General features: G+C 44.5%; 1 protein-coding gene across 1 annotated transcript in view; it reads left to right on the top strand.

The window, feature by feature from the left end:
• LOC140410916 (breakpoint cluster region protein) overlaps positions 1-25,419 on the top strand; it is a 464,596-nt gene that overhangs the window by 223,576 nt on the left and 215,601 nt on the right. The window contains exon 9 of the mRNA XM_072499748.1: positions 18,383-18,504. Within this exon, the coding sequence (XP_072355849.1) occupies positions 18,383-18,504 (122 nt within the window). The remainder of the gene's footprint in view (positions 1-18,382; positions 18,505-25,419) is intronic.

The raw sequence follows: 25,419 nt of genomic DNA, 5'->3' as shown, positions 1-25,419 counted from the left end.
TCCGATGCATCCCAAGTCTTGCCTCATTGCATCATAATTGCCTTTCCCCCAGAAATAACTCTTGCTCTGCGGTATATGCCTATCCCTTTCCTTCACTAAAGTAAACGTAATCGAATTATGGTCACTATCACCAAAGCGCTCACCTACCTCCAAATCTAACACCTGTCCTGGTTCATAATCAGCAAGATCTGGACAGGTTGGGTGAGTGGGCAAATCAATGGGAGATGCAGTATAATTTGGATAAGTGAGGTTATTCATTTTTGAAGCAAAAACAGGAAGGCAGATTACTACCTGAATGGTTGTAAATTGGCAGAGGCGACCTGGGTGTCCTTGTGCACCATTCGCTGAATATAAGCATGCAGGTGCAGCAGGCAGTAAAGAAGGTTAATGATATGTTGGCCTTCATTGCAAGAGGTTTCGAGTATAGAAGCAGGGATGTGGTGCTGCAATTGTACAGTGCCTTGGTGAGGCCACACTTGGAGTATTGTGTGCAGTTTTGGTCTCCTTCTCTGAGGAAGGATGTTCTTGCTCTCGAGGGAGTGCAACAAAGGTTTACCAGACTGATTCCAGGAATGGCGGGACTGTCCTATGAGGAGAGATTGACTAGGTTGGGATTGTTCTCGCTGGAGTTCGGAAGAATGAGGGGGGGATCTCATAGAGACTTATAAAATTCTAACCGGACTAGACAGGGTAGATGCAGGGAAGATGTTACCAATGTTAGGTGTGTCCAGAACCAGGGGTCACAGCCTGAGGATTCAGGGTAAACCATTTTGGACAGAGATAAGGAGACACTTCTTCACACAAAGAATGGTGAGCCTGTGGAATTAATTCCCACAGGAAGTAGTTGATGCTAAAACTTTGAATATATTCAAGAGGCGGCTAGATATAGCACTTGGGGAGAATGGGATCAAAGGCTATGGGGAGAAAGCAGGATTAGGCTATTGAGTTGGATGGTCAGCCATGATAGTGATGAATGGCGAAGCAGGCTCGAAGGGCCGAAAGGCCTTCTCCTGCTCCTATCTTCTATGTATCTATGTAGGTACACTAACAGTGCTGTTAGGGAGTGAGTTCCAAAATATTGACACAGAAACAGTTAAGGAACAGCGATATATTTCCAAGTTGTGGTGGTGAGTGACTTGTCGGGGAACCTCCAGGTGATGGGGTTCCTAGGTATCTGCTTCTCTGTCCTCCTAAATGGTATTGGTTGTGTGTTTGGCAGGCGCTGCCGAAAGAACCTTGGTGAGCTGCTACAGTGCAACTTGTAGATGGTACACATGGCTGCCACTGTTTGTCGGTGGTGCAGGAATTGGATGCATGTGGAAGGGGTAGCAATCAAGCAGGCTGCTTTGTCCTGGATGGTGTTGAGATTCTTGACTGTTCTTGGAGCTCATCCAGGCAAGTGGAGAGCATTCCATTAGACTCCTGACATGTGCTTTGTGGATGATGGACAGGCCTTTGGGGATCAGGAGGTGGGTTGCTCGCCACAGGATTCCTAGCCTTTGACCTGCTCTGGTAACCACAGTATTAATGTGGCTAGTCCAGTTCAGTTTCTGATAAATGGTAACTCCCTCATGATGTCGATTGTGAGGGATTCCGCAATGGTCATGCCATTGAATGTCATGGGGCGCTCGTTAGATCCTCTCTTGTAGGAGATGGTCATTGCATGGCACTTGTGTGGCATGACTGGAACTTGCCACTTGTCAGCCCGAACCTGGATTTTGTTCCGGTCTTGCTGCATTTGGACATTGACAGCTTCATTATCTGAGGAGTCGTAAATGGTGCTGAACATTGTGCAGTTATCCACAAACATCCCCACTTCTGACCTTATGATGGAAAGGAGGTAATTGATAAATCAGATGAAGATGGATGAACCTAGGACACTACCCTGAGGAACTCCTGCAATGGTGTCCTGGAGCTGAGATGATTGGCTTCCAACCACCACAACCATCTTCCTTTCTGCCAGGTATAATTCCAACCTGCACATCTTTGGACACTTAGGGGCAATTTAGCATGGCCAATCCACCTAACCTGCACATCTTGTCTGTCACCCATAACCTTTGACTCCCTTCTCTATCAAAACTCTATCTAACTCTGCCTTGAATAAATTCAAATAGCTAATCTCCACTGCTTTAGGGCAGCATGGTAGCACAGTAGTTAGCACAGTTTCTTCACAGCTCCAGAGTCCCAGGTCGATTCCCGGCTTGGGTCACTGTCTGTGCGGAGACTGCACGTTCTCCCCGTGTCTGCGTGGGTTTCCTCCCACAGTCCAAAGATGTGCAGGTTAGGTGGATTTGTCATGCTAAATTGTTTTTAATGTAAAAAAAAAATGGTTAGGTGGGGTTACGGGGATAGGGTGGAGGTGTGGGCTTAAGTAGGGTGCCCTTTCCAAGGATCAGTGCAGACTTGATGCACAGTAAATTCCATGAATCTATGATTCTGGGGAAGAGAAATCCACGGCCTCTGAGAGAAAAGAAAATACTCATCTGCGTGTTGAATTGTTGAGTTAAATTCCGTTTGTTAAAATGTCACTTTTCAAAGAAGTGCTCTTCTAGTGTTCAACTAGTATTTTCCCTCAACCAACATGACTAAAACTGTTAATGTTATCATTCTCAGTAATCCTACATAATAACAGTGCTCATGTTTCAAAAATATCTAATTGGCTGCAAAATGCTGTTGGATGTGCTGAGGTTGTAAAAAATGTTGTATAAATGTAAGTTCTTTCTTTACTTGGTATTTATGGGATTTTGCTATGTGCATATTGGCTGTTGTATTTACTAATAGAGCAACAGTGATTCCACTTCCAATCAATTATTTGTTTGTGAAGGAGTTTGCGACCCAATGATAGTAAGTGCTGATTTCTTGCTTCTAATGGGGATAGATAGTCTGCATGACAAGTTCAGGCACTAAAATTGAACGTGCATAAGAGAGGCCATCTTATCTGGAGATAGACATTATTTGTTGTTGACCTGTCCTTGGATGTCTGGCCATATGTTTTAATGTAATAACTAAACCAAGAGGCTTTGACATGCCCCTGACTGTTGGAACCAACGTTAGCAGCTTATGAAAGGTGCTAAGCCCAGATATTGAATTATTGTCTCAATCACCCTTCTAGATGTTCGTTCTCTGTCATGCTCAGTCTGCAGTTTATCTGATTCTATAATTATTGAAAGAAATTAGAACCATATTTTGAAAGCTGAAACACAATTTGGTAGCATTAAATCAAGAGAACTAGTTAGGGTTAGGAATAGCAAACTGGTTTATATCAAGCTATGTCTGGTAATCAGAAACAATGATGACCATAATTGAAATGTTTAAGGTATTCAGTTCAATTCCAGATAGATATGAATCCATAACTGGGCAGCATGGTAACACAAGTGGCTAGCACTGTGGCTTCACAGCGCCAGGATCCCAGGTTCGATTCCTCGCTGGGCCACTGTCTGTGCGGAGTCTGCATGTTCTCCTCGTGTCTGCGTGGGTTTCCTCTGGATGCTCCGGTTTCCTCCCATAGTCCAAAGACATGCAGGTTAGGTGGATTGGACATGCTAAAATTGCCCTTAGTGTCCAAAAAAGGTTAGGAGGGGTTATTGGGTTACGGGGATAGGGTGGAAGTGAGGGCCAAAGTGGATCGGTGAAGACTCGATGGGCTAAATGGCCTCCTTCTGCACTGTATGTTCTATGTAACTGTTTATTCCTGTCTGGCACAAAAGCAAAATGGAAGAGAGGGCCAATCCATGGCTGATAAAGGGAATTGCAGATAGTATCAAATCCAAGGACGAGGTGTACAAATTGGCCCAGAAAAATAATAGGTCTGAGGATTGGGAGCAATTTAGAATTCCGCAAAAAAGGACCAAGAACAACAAAGAACAAAGAAAACTACAGCACAGGAACAGGCCCTTCGGCCCTCCCAGCCTGCGCCGATCCAGATCCTTTATCTAAACATGCCACCTATTTTCCAAGGATCTACTTCCCTCTGTTCCCCGCCCCTTCATATATCTGTCTAGATGCATCTTAAATGATATTGGTTTGTAAGACATGACCTTCCCTGCACAAAACCATGCTGCCTATCACTAAGTCTATTTTCTTCCAAATGTGAATAGATCCTATCCCTCAGTATCTTCTCCAACAGTTTGCCTACCACTGACGTCAAGCTCACAGGTCGATAATTCCCTGGGTTATCCCTCCTACCCTTCTTAAACAAAGGGACAACATTAGCAATTCTCCAGTCCTCCGGGACCTCACCCATGCTCAAGGATGCTGCAAAGATATCTGTTAAGGCTCCAGCTATTTCATCCCTCGCTTCCCTCAGTAACCTGGGATAGATCCCATCCGGACCTGGGGACTTTCCACCTTAATGCCTTTTAGAATACCCAAAACTTCCCCCTTATGCCGATTTGACCTAGAGTATTTAAACATCCATCCCTAATATCAACATCTATCATGTCCCTCTCCTTGGTGAATACCGATGCAAAGTACTCATTAAGAATCTCATCCATTTACTCTGACTCCACGCATAAATTCCCTCTTTTGTCTTTGAGTGGGCCAATCCTTTCTCTAGTTACCCTCTTTCTTATATACGAATAAAAGGCTTTGGGATTTTCCTTAACCCTGTTAGCCAAAGATATTTCATGACCCCTTTTAGCCCTCTTTATTGCGTGTTTGAGATTTGTCCTACTTTCCCGATATTCCTCCAAAGCTTCATCAGTTTTAAGTCACCTAGATTTTATGTATTCTTCCTTTTTCATCTTAGCTAATCTCACAATTCCACCCGTCATCCATGGTTCCCTAATCTTGCCATTTCTATCCCTCATTTTCACAGGGACATGTCTGTCTTGCACTCTACTCAACCTTTCCTTAAAAGACTCCCACGTTTCAAATGTGGATTTACCCTTAAACAGCTGCTCCCAATCCACATTCCCTAGCTCCTGCCGAATTTTGTTAAACTTGGCCTTTCCCCAATTTAGCACTCTTCCTTTAGGACCACTCTCGTCTTTGTCCATGAGTATTCTAAAACTTACGGAATTGTGATCGCTATTTCCAAAGTAACCACCGACTGAAACTTCAACCACCTGGCCGGGATCATTCCCCAGTACCAGGTCCAGTATGGCCCCTTCCCGAGTTGGACTATTTACATACTGCTCTAAAAAACTCTCCTGGATGCTCCTTACAAATTCTGCTCCATCTACGCCTCCAACACTACATGAGTCTCATTCAATATTGAGGAAGTTAAAATCTCCCATCACGACCACCCTATTGCTCCTAAATGTTTCTATAATCTGTCTACATATTTGTACCTCTACTTCACGCTCACTTTTGGGAGGCCTGTAGTAAAGTCCCAACAATGTTACTGCACTCTTCCTATTTCTTAGCTCTACCCATATTGCCTCAGTGCTCGAATCCTCCATAGTGCCCTCCTTAATCACAGCTGTGATATCATCTCTGACCAGTAATCCAACTCCTCCACCCCTTTTACCTCCCTCTCTATCCCTCCTGAAGCATCTATACCCTGGGATATTTAGTTGCCAGTCTTGCCCTTCCCTCAACTAAGTCTCCGTAATATCAATAACATCATATTCTCAGGTACTAATCCAAGCCCTAAGTTCATCTGCCTTACCTGCTACACTTGCATTAAAATAATGCACCTCAGTCCACCTGTCCCTTTGCGATCATCATCTCTTCCCTGTCTACTCTTCCCCTTAGTCACAATGAGTTTATTATCTAGTACCTTACGTGCTTTAGTTGCTGCCTCTTTACTGACCTCTAACTTCCTAATCTGGCTCCCATCCTCCTGCCACATTTGTTTAAAACCTCCCCAAGTGTTAGCAAAAGCACCCCTAGGACATTGTTTCCAGTCCTGCCAAGGTGTAGACCATCCGATTTGTAATGGTCCCACTGCCCCCAGAACCGGTTCCAATGTCCCAAAAATCTGAACCCCTCCCTCCTGCACCATCTCTCAAGCCACGTATTCATTCTGACTATTCTTGAATTTCTACTCTGACTGTCTCGTGGCACTGGTAGCAATCCTGAGATTACTACCTTTGAGGTCCTACTTTTTAACTTATCTCCTAACTCCCTAAATTCTGATTGTAGGACCTCATCCCATTTTTTACCTATATCGTTGGTGCCTATATGCACCACGACAACTGGCTGTTCTCCCTTCCCCTTCAGTATGTACTGCAGCCGATCTGAGACATCCCTGACCCGTGCACCCGGGAGGCAACATACCATTCGGGAGTCTCGTTTTCGACCACAGAAACGCCCGTCTACTCCCCTTACGATTGAATCCCCTATGGCGATAGCCCTGCCAGTCTTTTTCCCGCCCTTCTGTGCAGCAGAGCCAGCCACGGTGCCATGAGCCTGGCTACTACTGCCTTCCCCTGATGAGTCATCTCCCCCAACAGTATCCAAAACGATATACCTGTTTTGGAGGGAGATGACCGCAGAGGACACCTGCACTGCCTTCCTGCTCTTTCTCTGCCTTTTGGTCACCCATTCCCTGTCTCCCTCACCAATCCTAATCTGCGGTGTGACCAACTCACTGAACGTGCTATCCACGACCTCCTCAGCATCGTGGATGCTCCAAAGTGAGTCCATCTGCAGCTCCAGAGCCGTCATGCGGTCTAACAGGAGCTGCAGCTGGATTTACTTCCCGCACATTAAGGAGTCAGGGGCATCGGCCGCCTCCCTGAACTCCCACATTGAGCACAAGGAGCATAACATGGGTCTGGGATCTCCTGCCATTTTTACACTTTACCTTAACTGATTACAAATATAATATCAAATAATGAATAAATGAAAGGAATAAAGATTTTACTTACCAATCACAATACTTACCAACATATGAAGAGTTAAATTTCTCCCAGCTACTGATAATTGGAGCACTTTCTTACCAGCCAATCAGGTCACTGCTTTGCTGTGATGTCACTCTTCAAATTTATCCCCAAAGACCCTGTGGCCGCTGTTTAAGCTGCGAAGCAGCTAGTTTAAATACTCCCCCCTCGACTCAGCTCTGCCCACTCCAACATCTGAATTCCCGCTGAAAAGACTCGAATCCGCGAAGCAGCTAGTTTAAACACTCACCGCTCGACTCTGTAGCTTCGCCCACTCCAACTGCTGAATTCCCGCCGTAAAAAGAGGGATTGATTAAGAAGGGGAAAATGCAGTACAAAAGTAAGCTTGCAGGGATCATAAAGATTGACACTAAGAGTTTCTAATAGTATGTGAAGAGAAAGAGATTGGTGAAGATGAATGTAGGTCCCCTACAGAGAGAAACGGGGGAATGTATAATCGGGGCAAAGAAATGGCTGATCAACTGAATACATACTTTGTCTTCATATTAGAGGACACAAATCAGATACTAGAAATGTTGAAGAATGCAAGGTTTAGTGAGAGGGAAGAATTGAGTGAGATCAATATTAGTAGAGAAATGGTGTTGGGAAAATTGATAGTATTGAAGGCTGATAAATCCCCAGTGCCTGATAATCTACATTCCAGAGTACTTCAGGAAGTGACTCTAGAAATAGTGGATGCATTGTGGTCATCTTCCAGGAATCTGTCGACTCTGGAACAGTTCCTGCAAATTGGAGGGTAGCTAATGTCACTCCAATATTCAAAAAAGGAGGTCGAGAGAAAACAGGGAGTTATAGACCAGTAAGCCTAACGTCGGCAGTGGGGAAAATCCTCGAATATAGCGGAGCATTTGGAAAACAGTGGTAGGATCAGACAGAGGCAGCATGGATTTATGAAGGGGAAATCATGCTTGACAAATCTTTTGGAATTCTTTGAAGGTGTAACTAGTAGAGTGGACAAGGGGGAGCCAGTCGATGTGATATATTTGGATTTTAAGAAGGTGTTTGACAAAGTCTTGTATAAGAGATTATCATGCAAGATTAAAGTGCATGGGATTGGGGGAAGTGTATTGAGATGGATGAAAAACTGGTTGGCAGAAATGAAACAAAGATTAGGAATTAATGGGTCCTTTTCAAATTGGCAGGCAGTAACTACTGGGGTGCCACAGGGGTCTGTGCTGGTATCCCAGCAATTCACAATATATATTAATGATTTGGATAAGGGAACAAAATGTAACATCTCAAAGTCTGCAAATGAAACCAAGTTGGGTGGGAGGGTGAACTGTGACGAGGATGCTGAAATCCTTCCGCATGATCTTGACTGGTTGGGTGAATGGGCAAATCAATGGCAGATGCTGTATATTTTGGACAAATGTGAGGTTATTCTCTTTGGAAGCAAAAACAAGAAGGCAGATTAATACCTGAATGGTTGTAAATTGGCAGAGGTGAGTGTGCAGCAGGACCTGGGTGTCCTTGTGCACCATTCGCTGAAGGTAAGCATGCAGGTGGCCTCGGTAAAAAAGGCAATTGGTATGTTGGCCTTCGTTGCAAGAAGTTTTGGGTATAGGAGCAGGGATGTGTTGCTACAATTATACAGGGCCTTGGTGAGGCCACACCTAGAATATTGTGTGCAGTTTTGTTCTTTCCTGAGGAAGGATGTTCTTGCTCTCGAGGGTGTGCAGCGAAGGTTTATCAGGCTGATTCTGGGGATAGTGGGACTGTCATATGAGGAGAGATTGACTAGGTTAGGATTGTTTTCGCTGGAGTTCAGACAAATGAGAGGGGATCTCATAGAGACTTATAAAATTCTAACAAGACTAGATAGGGTAAATGCAGGGAGGATGTTCCCGATGGTGGGTGTGTCCAGAACCAGGGGTCACAGTCTGAGGATTCAGGGTAGACCATTTAGGACAGAGATGAGGAGACATTTCTTCACCCAAAGAGTGGTGAGCCTGTGGAATTCATTACCACAGGAAATAGTTGAGGCTAAGACATGTAATACATTCAAGAGGCAGCTAGATATGGCACTTGAGGCGAATGGGAACAAGGGTTATGGGGAGAAAGCAGGATTAGGCTATTGAGTTGGACAATCAGCCATGATTGTGACGAATGGTAGAGCAGGCTTGAAGGGCCGAATGGCCTCCTCATGCTCCTATCTTCTATGTTAATGTGGCTGGGAAGCCTTTTAGTTATAGGTAAATGTATTGAAATGAGGTTCCCGCCCAGCGAGGGGTGGCTCAAATCAGGAAATGAGATATTGCCAGCTTTGTACTTGTGGCGAACACGGGTGCAAAATCCCCCCAGAAGAATGAGACATAAGAGAAGTTAGAATGGGACTTGAAAGGAGTGGTATATTCAGATCAGTGAGAGGTAGAATAGGACCAGAGAGAGAAAAGCAAGAATGGGACCAGCAGAATGAATTGAGATATGTGAAGGTAGAAGTATAATGGAACCAGTTTGATTGATACAATTACTGTACATAACATGTCATGCTCCAGCTGAAATAAGGAGCACACTGCCCTCAAGTGGAGTTATTTTGAATAGGCAACATGATGGCAACAAAATTGACAAATGACAAAAGAATGAAAACCTGCATTAACTTAATAAAGTGAGCACAGTAAGAAGTCTTACAACACCAGGTTAAAGTCCAACAGGTTTGTTTCGATGTCACTAGCTTTCGGAGCGCTGCTCCTTCCTCAGGTGAATGAAGAGGTATGTTCCAGGGCAGCACGGTAGCCTTGTGGATAGCACAATTGCTTCACAGCTCCAGGGTCCCAGGTTCGATTCCGGCTTGGGTCACTGTCTGTGTGGAGTCTGCACATCCTCCCCGTGTGTGCGTGGGTTTCCTCCGGGTGCTCCAGTTTCCTCCCACAGTCCAAAGATGTGTGGGTTAGGTGGATTGGCCACACTAAATTGCCCTTACTGTCCAAAAAATGTTAAGTGTGGGTTACTGGGTTATGGGGATAGGGTAGGTACGTGGGCTTCAGTCGGGTGCTCTTTATAAGGGCCGGTACATACTGGATGGGCCGAATGGCCTCCTTCTGCACTGTAAAATTCTATGAAACAGACACAAGATATTCACTAGAACTATCCCAATGACCCTGACCTCCTCACACCCTGTTGGTCCTTAATAAGCCTGACTCTTTCTTTAGTTACCCTTTTGATCTTTATGTATTTATAAAAATCTTCGCTTTACTTCCTTCGGTTTTAGAAACAGTGTTTTTGTACACCCTATCAGCATGCAAGAATTTTTCTCAACTACAAACGTAAATACCCCACTCAGCTACAGTAATCTATGAATAATCCTTAATGAATTCCCCCCTTTACTGTTCCAATTTAATAACAAGATCCAAGTAAAATCCAGAACCCCCTTTTCAAAGGTGTGGCTCAACACACGGCACTCTTGCTGGTATAAGACTTGGTATTGTTACTCTTGTTTCCTTCCCAAACAGCAGGTTTAAATTCCTTCCAGAACGCAATTATCTCTTTTAAGTTATCAAGCGGCCTGGAAACAGCTTTTAAAATGAAGATAGAGAAATCCTTCTTTCAACCTGTGCAGTTCAAAACCAGTCCAAACTCAAAGCCTAAGTAAAAGTCAAAAACGAAAGCAAACTCAGAGCCACAGCCAGCTCCAAACTCAAAGTGAAAGTAAAAACTCTCAGAGCCACAGCGCAGCTCTACCCACACAATGACATCACTGAAGCCATGTGATGAGACAAAAACATTTCTTAAAGGGACACTCCCATGACACTCAATTGAGAACTTTTATTCCTGATGTGTCTTTATGTCCTTTTCCATAAGCACCCGCAATTTAACCCAATTATGATCTTGCCTATCAATGCGCTCCCCAACGGTGCGGAGTCTGCAAGTTATCCTGTGTCTGCGTGGGTTTCCTCCGGGTGCTCCAGTTTCCTCCCACAATCCAAAGATGTGCAGGTTAGATGGATTGGCTATTCTAACTTGCCCATAATGCCCTTAGTGTCCAAAAAAAAGGTTAGGTGGAGTTATGGGATAGGGTGGAGGTGAGTTTAGGGTGCTGTTTCCAAGGACCTGTGCAGATTCGATGGGCCGAATGGCCTCCTGCACTGTAAATTCTATGATTTTAACTGATGACCCTTTTAATTTGCCCAGTTTCAGTCCCTAAAATTAAATCCAGTCTCTTGTTGGGCTTCCTATTCACTGGCTAACATTTCTTGAATGCATTCTCAGGAGGTCTTTGTGTGCCTTTCACAATTTTATCCCAGTGAATATTAGGGTAGTTGAATTCCCTCGCTATTGCTGCCCTGTTGTGTTTCTTCTTCTCAGATATTTGTTCTTGTATCACCCTCTCACTCTTTGAAGGTCTATAGTACATTCCCAGTGGTATGATTGACCTTTTTTGGTCTTTAGGTCAAACAATATAGCCTAATTTCATAATCCTGTTACCATAACACCCTGCTGACAGCTATAATTGTTTCCTTTATCAACATTGCAACCCCTCTCTATCACCCTCTCCATCTTGTCTGAAAGACATTGTAATTCCTGTCCTTTTATCAGCCATATCTCAGTAATAGCTATTGGGTGGGAATCCAATGGCCTGTTGGCCCAGCACACCTCCTGATATTCCAAGAGAATAGCGGGAGAGTCCCTAAACAGGGTTTGCACCAGGCGCTGAACAGACATAATGCTCGCCGGGTGTGAACCAGACTTGCATATTTAATGAGTCTTTAAACCTGTTTTAATATGCTCAGCTCATTTGAAGCTCGTCTCCCAGCTTCCAGGATCCACCGCCCCTCCGGCGCAGCATGAGGCTGCCGCAAATCACTCCTGGTTTGCCAAAACAGAAACCAAGCGTGATAGCCACGCCGGGCTGCAAACGTGACACTGCCAGGGTGCCAAAGGGCACTACTAAAGAGGGGAGGGGAACCACGATCCCAGTGAGGATGGATAGTGCGGGTAGATCAAGTCACTCTCATGCCTGCACGGTGTGGATAGGGGGAGAGAGGGAACTCGAGGAGAAGGGGAGTGACGCGGACATTCAGTGATGGGGTAGAGATTGCCCCTCGGGCGTCAAGGATTAGGGCTTTGCTCATGTCTGCGGGGAGGGGGGTGGAGAATCACAATGTCCATGGATGGAAGGTGTGGGGGACCTCCAACTTAACTTTGAGAACAGGGCATCCTTTAAAAATGGCGCACAGATCTGTGAGGAGCCGTCTTGCGGGCATCTTTAGGTCCCCACGCCTGAAAAAGTTCTAAGTGTGGCAAAATTCAGTGAGAATCTCGCCAAGTTCCAAAAAAGCATTGGAATCGCGCCAGAACAGCCAGCAGGATTTTTTCCGGTTTTCCTTTCCAAAATGACACATTTTGGGGGAGAATTGCCCCCATTCTAACATGTAAATCTGTTCTCTCAGTTTATCTCTCTTATTCCATAGATGCCCTGAACTGAAATATGTACCATTTAGCATTGCCAAACGCCCCTGTTGTTTATTTTCCAATCTGTGTTTTCATTCCCTTCCAATTATGCTTACTAATTTTCAGCTTCCCATTTCCAACTTGAAATGAAAATGAAAATCGCTTATTGTCACAAATAAGCTTCAAATGAAGTTACTGTGAAAAGCCCCTAGTCGCCACATTCCGGCGCCTGTTCGGGGAGGCTGTTACGGTTCTTCTCTTCCTCCTGAATCTACTTTCAGGTTCTCATCTTTGTGTCAAAGCTGAGTTAGAGTGCTTTGGATTGTCATGGGAGTGATTATGGGCAGGCAGGCGGGAAACTAAAGTTAAGGTCACATCAGATTAGACATGATCTCATGATCAGACATTAAATGCTCGAGGGACCAAATGGCCTACTCCTCCAATTTCTTACATTCTTATGAGATCGTCCCCTACACTATTGGATGCTCTTTCTCTGATACAAGACTCACTTCAAGATCCACCATCATTACTTGCGCTATGCTTTTTTACTTCTCTTCCACCCTTATCTGCCAACCCATGTGCCTCGTTTCTAGACTATTTTACAGAATATTCGAAGGGCATTTAAATTAGCAAGTTGATTTTCCACATCCCTTGCCTGTAGTCAGCACCCCAAATTTGGTCTGCAGCCTCTGTCGTTTCCTGAGTAACTCTGGCCTCAGGGATTCCCCGTAACTCCTGTCCGTCTGTAGAATTTCCTTAATCAGTCGGTCCGTCTATGCCCTATCTGTCTTGTCCCTGTACGCCTGGATTGAAATCAGCTCCCCTCTCACCACTACCTTCAGCGCCTCCCAGGGCACTGCTGCCGAGACTTCTCCAGTATCGTTCACCTGCAGGTAATTCTGCATGCACTTCCTCAGCCTCTCACACACCACCTCGTCTGCGAGTAATCCAACTTCCAGCCTCCATGGTGGGCGCTGAAAGCTGTCCTTACAAAACTGCAGGTCTACCCAGTGCGGAGCATGGTCCAATATGGCAATTGCTGAATATTCTGCCCCCACCATTCCGGCCAGCAGGTCCCTACTCGCAACAAAGTAGTCAATTCGGGAATACACCTTGTGGACGTGGGAGTAGTACGAGAACTCCCTAGCAGTCAGCCGGCTAAATCTCCACGGATCTGCTCCCCCCATTTGCACCATGAACCCTCTCAGTTTCTTTGCCATCGCTAGCAACCTGCCCGTTCTTGAGCATGACCGGTCCAGGCTCGGGTCCAGGACCGTATTAACGTCCCCGCCCATGATCAACTTTCGCGAGTCCAAGTCGGGGATCTTCCCTAACATCCTCCTAATAAAATCCACATCGTCCCAATTAGGGGCATTCACACTGACCAGGACGACTCTCACCCTTTCGAGTTTACCCCTCACAATAACGAACCTCCCACCCCCATCCACGACTGTGCCCTCCGCCTCAAATTGTACCCTTTTATTCATCAGAATCGCAACTCCCCTCGTCTTAGAATCAAGCCCCGAATGAAAGACCTGACTGACCTAGCCCTTCCTTAACCTAACCTGGTCTGCCACGTTCAGGTGCGTCTCCTGCAACAAGACTATGTTCGCCTTCAGAACCCGCAGATGCGCAAACACACGCGCCCTCTTCACTGGCCTGTTTGACTCTCTAACGTTCCAGGTGATCAGCATGTTTGGGGGGCACTTCGCCGATCAGCCATCCCCTTTCCTTGGCCAGCCCCCCCAGCCATGTATCGCGCTTCCTCTGGCCCGCCTCCTGGCCGGCTCCACCCATGATCTCCTCACTGTTACCATGCCCAGTTCCCATCCCCGTCAGCAGAACAACTCTTTCCCCCCCCCCCACCTTTAGCAACACCATCCTATCACCTAACCCCTGCCCTAATTTAACTATATGGACACCCCCCACCTCGGCTCTACACCAAGACTTTTAAAACAAACCTTGCTGGGTATCAATCATTTAAGAAAAGGTAAGAATGTAAACCATTATCAAATGAAAGAGCAACGTTGCTTTTGCTTTTCCCCCTCATTACTGGAACACTTTCTTAGTTCCTGTCTAAATTTACAGAATTAACTGTAAATCATTGTGTTATATCAGTGTTTTGTACAATGATATTTTTCTTTTGTGTGCAAATAGGTTATAAAATGCCCATGCATTTTTTCTGTTCAAAGTAAAAAGTTTGCTGAGATCTATTTAAAAAGTTGCTCATGTTTTACTTTGCTGCAAGTGAGAATGTAAATTTTCCCCTTGGTTTCTGGGTGCATTCAGACATGAATGCTGCTGTATGTGAACTGCAGCATACTGATTCTAGTGCGGAATTAAACATTTACGGCAGAGAATTATTTTGTTACATAAGTCTATTTTGGGTAGCAACGTAGCAAATGAAATTTAATCCAAAGAAATTTGGGAATGACAAGACTGAGGTTGGCAAGACCTCAAAAGGCAGTGGATACAGAGTCCTTGAATATTTGTGATGGTGGAAGTAGATAGATTCTTGATAAACAAGGAAGAGAAGGTTATCACAGGCAGGCGGGAGGTTGCAGTCAGGTCAGCCAGGATCTTATTGAATGGCGGAGCAGGCTCAAGTGGCCAAATGGGTCTACTCCTGCTCCTAATTTGCATGTTCGTATGTAAGACATCATGATAAATGATTCAGATTCAGAAAAATATAGAGAAACCTTGGAGTTTGTCTATAACTCCCTGAAGGTAGCAAGACACGTAGACAAGGTGGTGAAGAAGGCATGTGGGATTCGTTAAAAGCAAAAAAGTGTGAATGCTGGAAATCTGAAATAAAAACAGAAAGTGCTAGAGAAACCCAGCAGATCTGCCATCATCTGTGGTGAGAGAAACAGAATTAACGTTTCAAGTTCATATAGCTTTTTCAGAACTGGAGGCTTGATGGGCCTTCCAGTTTTCTCCTGTTACTTCTCATGTTCCCGGGAACCATTCCAAGTGTAGCAATGCAATGCAACGCTTACAGTCAGCTGATTTCCCAGCACCTTGTCCGCACACATTCAACATGTATTTGTTCTTTGATCCCTATTTACGACCAGGACTCAAAATGCGAGAGCTTAAAATTTTATATTTAAAGTGACAGGAAAGCAAAGAACCAACTGTGTTTTAAATCTGTCATACTGTTTGTCATCTTTGTCAGTCCTCTGGTTTAGTCCTGGTGTTGCCCCTGAACGGAACACTTCCATCTAATGCACCAAACTTGTACTTTTACACCCTGCAAAGGGAGTATTTTGAGATTCACATTTTGTATACTTGATACTTAATCGTGTCTTTGGAATGACACGTTTCCATAGTAGGTGGTGTTCATCTGTTATGGCTGATATTCCTGACTGAACTGTGGTAACTTGGTGAACCCATTAGCTGTTGAGTGAAGGAAACACAGCCAATCCCAACACTCGGGTATAAGGTAGTAAGTAGCATTGTAAGTAGTATGTTAATTGTATAGCTTAAGGTTAAGTATCAACAGGTGAGGTGAGGTGCAATCGTTGATAATGACGTATGGCATTATAAATAAACATTTATTGGCGTTGGTAGTGGATTGTGGGGTTAGGAGCTGCACATTTGTAATTTTTTATTTTGCGAATAAATCTAAAACTGACATAAGATTGACTCCAGCTGGCTGCAAGACCAATGTAACATTATAATCCTTTATCATAAGGTAATTGGAAAGTCAGCATCACAGCCAAATCTGGTGACTGTTAACCCAAGAGTCCAAAAATAAGCCCAACGTCATTCATCACATGGTAGTTTTACAATTATTTTACAATTTTAGGTGCATCAGATGTTTCTTTAGAGATGTTCAAAGGTTTGTCAGTCCAAAGGTACCAGTTACAGTAGTTATTAGGTGGACAAAGCTATTAATTAAATGACTAGCTACCGCAGTAGTCATTAAATGGTTACTACCAGTATTTAAATCATACCGCCCAGTTAATTTTGTGTGGAATGTAGTCAAACACAGATATTTCCTATGGTTTTGTTGAATTCTCTTTTGATGTGAAGTTGTTCCTAAAATACTTGTGTTCTCCCCAACAACCGTACATTGAGAAAACATTTTAGTGCAATTTGATTAGAAATTGTCTTTAAGCTTCAGCAAATATACAAATAAATGTGATCTCATAATAAAAACAACTTCATCCGATCGGAACATAAAAAATAGGAGCAGGAAGGGGCCATACGGCTCTTCACGTCTACTCCACCATTCAATAAAATTATGATTAGACATTGGATGATTTGATTGGGGCTATTATTTTTCCATTTCAATGATTTGTATACAGGTTAATATTTACAATTTACAATTTAGAATGTTTACATTGTAATGATCCTTCCCGTTTGTTCCCTGTTTATTCCCTTATTTCCGTTTTCTTTTATTTTGCCGTTACATTTTTGATCCATGGATTTAAAGGCAAGTAGTCTGTATCTTTAATTCATGCTGGAAGAATTCCGAAGGCTGTGCTGGTTTAAACTGGAGTTGCAAACTGGTCAGCATCAATGACAAAGAGATGGGTTGGGCAACTGTTTGTTTGATTGGCTGGTGGCCAATGGATTGGCCCAAAAGGCTGTGCTGTTCCCAGTAACAGGTGGTAATTGGATCTAATTCCACTGGAATGCTTTTCAGAGTGCAATGTTTGAATTTTGTTTCAGTTTTGATTCTAGCAGCATAGTGAAGAAAGATCTGGCTAACTCTGTCCAGAAGGATCCAGCTACATCTGTCCAGAAGGCCATTGTGAGGCCTGACACTTTGTCCAGAAAGTCTCTGGGTACTGTTTTCCTGGTTCTGTAGGGGCCTAAAGCCAAATCACAAACTGAAAGCAAAGTTTGATGTGAAGTTAGGTGCCTCGCCAGGAAAGTTGTGAATACAACATTTTTAAAATACAGAACACCTGAATTAATGAATCTACAAAGATGATCATTGCAGTCTGCAAACCAAATACTTTAATCTGCAAGCTTGCTGTGAAGGAACCTGTGATCAAACCATCATCTGGAATAAAGACTCTTCTTCCCTCCATTTCTGATTTTTACCCCTTTTCTACCCCTCTGTGTTTGTCTGTCTTATGTATGTGTGTGTGTGTGTGTAGAGGGTGGAGCAAGATAAAGTGCGTATTCAGTATTAGCTTGATAACCAATTATATTTACTGCATATTTCATGATGGTTCTTGGTATAAATGAATGGTAATTGTGTTTACATTTACAAACCTGGTGATTGTGATTATTGGGCAACCGAGTACCAAAGACTCCGGGTATTTTTGTAAGAATTATTGATTAATTCACTAATGTTGTCACTTCGGGGCACATGAGGCTGGAATTGACCGTGCACTAGCCCAGGGTATCGTGACAACAATGTCGAGATATACATCTCTGGCCAAGATTTAACCATGCACCATTATCTTGCCTTTCTGACATTGTATGTCCCTTAGGGATGTGATGACTACTTGTTTACCCCACCAAGAGAAACCAAGCTTTATACAGTGGCCTAGAGACATTTCACTACCGATCTTAAAAGGTGTTATAATTTCCAGCCCCTCACGCTGCAATGGATTTGCCATGCTGCTCTATAATTTGTCCATGATTCCTTGTCACAAAAAGTTTCAGACCCTTTTCTCTTCGGCCACTAATTTTCAGACCTTTTGCCTTCAACCACTTTCATCCCTGGAAATACAGTTGCCGGGCTGCAAGGATGGATCGGTGGATAGAGTAGGGAAATTAGCCCAATTTGATTGCTCTACGGGAAGCTGGCATGGATTCAGTGGCCTGAATTGTGGCTTCCTGTGCTGTAATGACTCTGTCTCTATAATAGGCTGCATTATTAGTTGACTAGTTTCTCACCCGGCAATGATGTACAGATTTACTAATTTTATTTTAAGTGCAGCTGAGTTTCTTCAAAATCTATGAAAAGCAGTCCTTTTACCAGAGTGCAACCTTTTATCATACTCTGTGTAAGGATATCACAGAGGTAGTGTAAGCACAACATTTAAACAAAAATTGTACCGTAACTCTTTTTTAAAAGGCCCATCTACAGATAAATACATCATAGTTAAAATGAAGACGTTAGCTGTTTCTTGATCAATCTGAAGGAAATTTAAAAAATATATATTTCCTTCTGATCTTTGCAGCATCGGCAGCTTGTGAAGGACAGCTTTCTGGTCGAACTTGTGGAGGGTGCTCGGAAGCTTCGACACGTATTCCTCTTCACTGACCTCTTTCTTTGTGCAAAGATGAAGAAACAAATAGCAGGGTAAGAATATGGGTGCATCTTTGATGGTTAATTAAACTATATTATTGATGCATAATTCATCAATTTGACCAAAATATTACTGGCTTTAAAAATTGATTTATTTCTGCGAGAATGATGCAACATAGAATAGAGATGATTCTATATGATGTAGCCAAACCCTAGAAAGTGAAAGATTTATTTGTAGTCCTGCATTCAAATTTCCTCACTCCTGGCAATTTTCTTCACATGAAGATGCTGAATTTGGCTGGTTCCGTTTCCACTGCTATCAACAACTCATAGTTCTTCACCAAACTGAGCATTCATCCTGTATGAGCTTGATTCATGAGAGTCAGCAGCTGCAAGTACTCTGGAGGGCAGACACAATTTCACCCAAAAGCCATACGCATGTTTTCTCTCCCTCTGGAGCAATTAATGGACCCTAAAACGTGGCCTGTCCGAGATTAGTTGTCTATGTACACAGTAGGGATTGAGCCTGGGCCTTCCTGCACTGTCTTGTGTTTGTAGACAGTAAGTTAAATGAAACCCCCTATAAAATACAGTGAGGTCAGCACAATGGAAGCAGCTCATTGAGTAGCCAGTGAGTTATTATTTACTAAAAGCTTAAGTTTAGTTCTGTTAAGTCAAGTAAATGTTTAACAAATAGATGCATGGCAGGGCATCTCAGTCCCATGCCATGCACATCCTGGTCCATGTGGAACTCCAGGGCACTTGTTGTATACAGGAAAACCCTATGTTGGGGATGGGTCATCAGCTGAAAGGGTTCACACTTGGATTTCAGAGCTGGAGCAGTAACTGCCGTCATTGTGGTGCATCTGTGAAGCTGAGTTTTGTAGTTAGTCCATTTCTGGGTCTGGTCACCCTGCAACTCAAGGGTATGAAGGCAAGGAAGAACACATGGCCATCGAACTGTCACGGAGGAAGAGACAGATACTGTCTGTGTCCCTGTCATTGCTGAATACTTATGATAGTGATGGTTCCTCTGGGAAGTATAGGCAGGTCCAGGTCCAGGACACCATGGCTGGCTCAGCTGAATAGGGACAGTTAACTGGATTATTAGGAAAGTAATATTGATAGTGGATTCTATAGTTAGGGAATGGACAGGCATTTCTGTGGCCACAGATGTGCGTTTCGGATGGTATTTTGCCTCCCTTGTGCATGGGTTAAGGATGCCATTGAGGGACTGCAGAGCATTCTGAGGGGGAAGAGTGAACAGCCAATGGTTGTGATCCATATCGGTACCAGTGGTATTGACTATAGAGCTAGGAGGAAACTAGCAAAAAGAACCTCAAAGGTTGTAATCTCCAAACTGCACTCTGTTCCATGTGCTGGTGAGTACAGAACTAGGAGGATAGTAGAGAGGAATGTGTGGCTGGAAAGTTGGTGAAGGATAGAGGGTTTTAGATTTCTGGGACATTGGTACCAGTTCTGAGACAGATGGGACCGAGACAGGCCATTGGATGGGTTGTGCCTTAACAGAACTGGGACCAAGGCCTTGCGGGGCAATTTTCTAGTGCTATTAAGAGGGTTTAAGCTAACTTAGCCAGGGTTGGAGGTGGCATGGAGGTAGGGGGAGTGGAACCAGGAGGTAACAAGGTGCACAAAAAAACAGAAAGAGATAGCTCCAGGGTAAGAAATAGTAAGATATTAGGTGGAGTTAGTGTAAAAGGAAATGCAATAAAGCCAAATTAGATTTAAAGTGCATGTATGTGAAAGCATAACCTGTTGTAAATGTTAGTGTTTTAGCTGCAAGCATAAGATAGCCATGTAAGAATATGATGTGGTAACAACACAAACCTATCTCAAAAAAAGAGCATAGCTGGGGTACTAAATATTTCTGAAAGTAAGGTGTTCAGGAAAGATATTGAAGGAAAGTAAGGATTGGGAAGTGGCAATATTGATTGAGGCGAACATTACAGTGCTGGAGGGAGAGGACGTGCTACAGGGGTCAAGGACAGAATCTATTTGGTTAGAGTTAAGAGACCATTATGATGCATATTGTATTGTATAGGACACCAACTAATGGGAAAGAAACAGAGGGATAAATTTGCAAGGAAATTAGAGGGAAACCAATGTTCAAGTTGCTCAAATGTGGATTAATTACGAAAAGCCAGCATGGGTTTGTTACGGGCAAATCATTTTTAACTAACTTGATTAAGTGTTTTGATAGAGGCAACGGAGAGGGTTTTTAGAGGGTAGTGCAGTTGACATCCAATAGACATTTGATAAAGTGACATATAACAAAGAAAAGTTGATGCCCATTGAATAAAAGGGACTGTGTCACCTTGGATACAAAGTTGTCTGAGTGACAGGAAACAGAGTGCAGTGATGAATGGTTGTTTTCGGATGGAAGGAAGGAATTGTTTATTACTCTTTCTTGGGAAGTTGATGTTCCTGGCAAGGGAGTGAATGTTTGAGATAGTGGATGGGAGTCAAGTAGGCTGCTTTGGCATGGATGGCATCAAATGTCTTCAGTATTGTGGGAACTGTACTCATCCGGAAAGTGGAGAGTATTCCATCACACTCCTGAATTGTGCCTTGTAGGTGTGGACAGGCTTTGGGGAGTCGGGAAGTGAGTTACTCGCCACAGATTTTCAAGCCTCTGACCTGCTCTTTAGCCGAAGTATTTATAAGACTAGTTCAGTTCAGTTTCTGATCAATGGTAACTCCCAAGATGTTGATTATGGGGGCTTTTGCGATGGTAATGCCATTGAATGCCATGTGAAGATGGTTAGATCCTCTCATGTAGATGGTGGGAAGAGCATTGATGAAGCAGCTCAAGCTGGTTGGGCCGTGTGAACTACCCTGAGGAACTCCTGCAGCGATAGCCTGGGACTGAGATGATTGATCTCCAACAACCACAACCAGTCTCCTTAGTGCTAGGTGCATCTCCAAACAGTGGAGAGTTTCCCCCTGGTTCCCATTGACTTCAGATTTTCTAAGGCTCCTTAATGACACAGTCAGATGCTGGCTTGATATCAAGGGCAGTCACTCTCATCTCACATCTTGATTAGCTCTTTTGTTTGGCTAAGGATGTAATGAGACCACAGTCCAAAAATGTATAGATTAGGTGGGTTAGCCATTATCAATGGATAGGGCGCGGAAGTGGGCCTAGGTAGAGTGCTCTTTCGGAGGGTTGGTGCAGAATTGTTGGGCTGAATGTCCTCCCATCTGCATTGTAAGGATTCTATGGATAAGCCTTTAGTTCTACTAACAGAATGTTGTTAGGGCCAATGCAGTATTGAGTAACTTCAACTGTATCTTTGTCTTTGAACTGATCCATTAGTTGTGGGATCACTTAGCGTCATCTATCATGTACTGCTGCTGCGGTTTGGTATACAAGTTGTCCTGTGTTGCACCCTCACCAGCTTGGCACCTCATTTTTAGGTATACCTGGTGCTGTTCCTGGCATGCCTTCCTGCATTCTCCATTAAACCAGTGTTGATCCCCTGTCATGGTGGTAATGGTAGAGAGAGCAATATGCCAGGCTATGAATTTAAAAATTGTGGTTGAATGCAATTCTGCTGCTGCTGATGGCCCACAGCGCCAAATGGATGCCAATTTTGAGCTACTAAATCTGTTCTGAATCTATTCCATTTAGCACAATGGTAGTGCTACACAACTCAAGGGTTCTCAGAAGATGGGATTTTGTCTTCAGAGGGACTGTGCTGTGTTCACTCCTACTGATACTGTTTTGGACAGATGCCACTGCAATAGTTAAATTGGTGAGGGTGAGGTAGAAGTCAAGTAGATTCTCCCCTCTTGCTGAGTCCAGCATAACCGCAGCAAGTGCTGTCTGACATTTATCCATCAGGACCCCGTCAACTTGGAAAGTAGTGGTGCTACTGTAAAAGTCCATCACCAAGGGTGCTTTTAGTGCCCTGTCGCCCCCTCAGTGCATCCTCCAAGTGGCGTTCATCATGGTGGAGGACTGATCCATCAGTATAGGAGGTTTCTTTGCCCATGTTTGACCTGATGCCATGAGACATCATGAGGTTCGCAGTCAATATCAAGGGCCCCAGGCAACCCGTTTCAGACTGCACACCACGGTGCCATCACCTTTGGTGGATCTGTCCTGCTGATGAGACAGGGCATACCTGGTAGTGTCTGGCGCATTCATTAGCTGTAAGGTATTATCCGGTGAGCATGACTGTTTCAGGCTGTTGCTTGACTGGTCTATGGGTTAGCTCTCTCAATTTTGGCATAAGCACCCAGATGTTAGGAGGAAGGACTTTTCGGGGTTAGGCTTGTCATTGCATTTTATTCCTTTTTGACTTTTCTTTAGCAGTTTGGTACAACTAAGAGTGTACCACATTGGCATGGGTCTGGTGAGGACAGCAGATTTTCTTCCCTAAAGGACAGTAGTGAACCTAATTAGTGAAGGGCTTTTACCACTAACACCATGATTTGAGACTAGATTTCAGTTCCGGAATTGATACATTTTAATAATTGAATTACAATTTCATCAATTGCCATAATGAGGTGAACCTCTTGTGTTCCTATGGTGTTAGCTTGGCCCTCTACATTACTAGTCCAGTGATATTATAATTACACCACCATCTTCCCTTGCATTTCCACAGCAGTCAGTATTTGGAGCTGCTGTTCTTGACTTATATTCTAGACTTGTGTGCATATCTTTTTATTAAAACAGTAAAAATTATATACAAGGTACAAACACTCATTTTGTGTTAGAGAAACAGGGTACCCTCCCCTCAGTACCAATGTACGGGGATGGGGGTGGATACTCTGATTATTAAAACAGTTCACAAAACGTTTCTACAAAAAACAAATGGTACAAGCACTGAACTTTGCGCTGGAGAGACCAGATACCCTCGCCTCTGTACCAACAGAAGGGAAAGGAAGGGAGGTGGTGGGGAGAGAGGGAAAAGAAGAGTGGTGGGGAGGGAGTCGGAGTGTTGATGAAGGGGGGGCCCAATAGGGCTCTGCCTGAACTATCTACAGAGGCAGAAAAACAAAAGAACCTTCAATTACGATGTGCCAGATTCTGGGAGTTCCCCAGAGGAGGTGAGGGGTGACATAATGTCAGGCATGAGTGAGACCAGCACCCCACTACAGAGCGTCTCGTGCACCCGCTCCCGACACTGGGCGGCTAACAGCCTTCGGACAGTCGCCCTCCGGGCCCGGATCCTCCACCACGCTGAGTGCAGCAGGTGACACGGGCCCACCAACCAACTCAGGGGCTGCCTTGATCCCGCCACCGGGATCATCGACAGGCGGGATCTCCTCAGGCTCATCCCGGGATCCCGGGCCAGCGGTAGCGGTGGTGCAGATGCCTGCTCCACCCCCGCCGCTTGGTCACTGGAAGGCCCTGGAAATAACTCCGGAAATAGGTCCGGGATGGCGGCAGAGGTGCCCGAAGACAGCGGTTTGGACATAGGGTCTTCCAAACCATAACCCGCTAAGAACCTAAGAACCAGGGGGTTATGGCTGACCCCCTCCCCTGAGAAATTGAACAAGTCTGGGGTGCTAAATTGTACTGGGTGGAACGGGCCCTCTCGGGTCCCGACCGACCCCGAAGCACCCTGCTCGGGGGACAGTGGCAGCTGCTGGGATTTCCTCACTATCCCCCCGCCTCTTTTCTTTCGGGGACTGGGTGTGACATCGATGGAAAAGAACCTGGATTGACGCCGTTTGCGAGGGAGAGGGTCACACGCCAGGGAGACCTCTATCTCTGGAGGCCCCTCCAGGCTGACTCCTTGTCCCTCAATGCTTCTCTCAACAGGGCACAATTTCAAAATTTGCAGATGACACAAAACTTGGAAGTACTTATGAATTGGGAGGAGGATAGTGGTAGACCTCAAGAGGACATAGCCAGACTGGTGGAATGGTCAAACACATGGCAGATGAAGCTCAATGCACAGAAATGTGAAGTGTTACATTGTGATAGGAAGAATGAAGGGCGGCAATATAGCAGAAAAGATGCAATTATAAAAGAGGGTGCAAGAGCAGAGGGACTTGAGTGTTTGTGTGCACAGATTATTAAAAATGGCAGGGCAGGTTAAGAAAACAATAAGGCAAGAGGGATCCTTGGCTTTATAAATAGAGGCATAGAGAACAAAATCAAGGAAGTTATGGGGAATCTTTATAAGATACTGGTTGACCCTCAACCACAGTATTGGGTAGGATATTCGATGGCCTGGGATGAGACGCCACCCACCACCGGTTAAATTTTCAAACAGCAAAACTGAATGCAGAACGGCTACCCATTGAATGGAAGCAGGCAGTCAATTTAAATTTAAAACCCATTAAAGTTGATTTTTTGACGGCACATAGCCTCTTTGCTGAGTGGGAGCCTGTCAACTTCATAGAGGCAGCTCCCCTACAGGCAGACCTTTGGAACTCGTGGCTCCCTGCTGGAAAAAAGGGGCTGGGGCAGGAAAGGCCAATCCCAACAGGCCATCCCAAGGGACCTGACTGCTTTCACCGCTTTTATTTGTTTCGACTTATTTTTGCGCCTTCTTGACTCCCATGCTCCCAGCACCAAAGCTGCAGGGCTGCCAGTGCTCTGATTGGGTCGGCAACATCAGGAGCTTATCCTCCAATCTTAATTGGGAAAAGCGCCCGGAGACGGACACTTTAGATAATAATAATCTTTATTATTGTCACAAGTAGGTTTACATTAACACTGCAGGGAAGTCATTGTGAAAATCCCCTAGTTGCCACACTCTGGCGCCTGTTCAGGTACACTGAGGGAGAATTCAGAATGTGCAATTCACCTAACAGCACCTCTTTCGGGACTTGTGGGAGGAAACCGGAGCACTTGGAGGAAACCCTCGCAGACATGGAGAGAACGTGCAGACTTCACACAGACAGTGACCCAAGCCGGGAATCAATCCTGGGACCTTGGCGCTGTGAAGCACCAGTGTTAACCACTCTGCTACATGCCCTTCGAGCATG

The sequence above is a fragment of the Scyliorhinus torazame genome, chromosome 1, assembly GCF_047496885.1.
Source record: "Scyliorhinus torazame isolate Kashiwa2021f chromosome 1, sScyTor2.1, whole genome shotgun sequence".
Taxonomy (NCBI): Eukaryota; Metazoa; Chordata; class Chondrichthyes; order Carcharhiniformes; family Scyliorhinidae; genus Scyliorhinus; species Scyliorhinus torazame.
The sequence above is the reverse complement of the archived record's forward strand: the minus strand, read 5'-3'. Positions and strand labels throughout refer to the sequence as shown.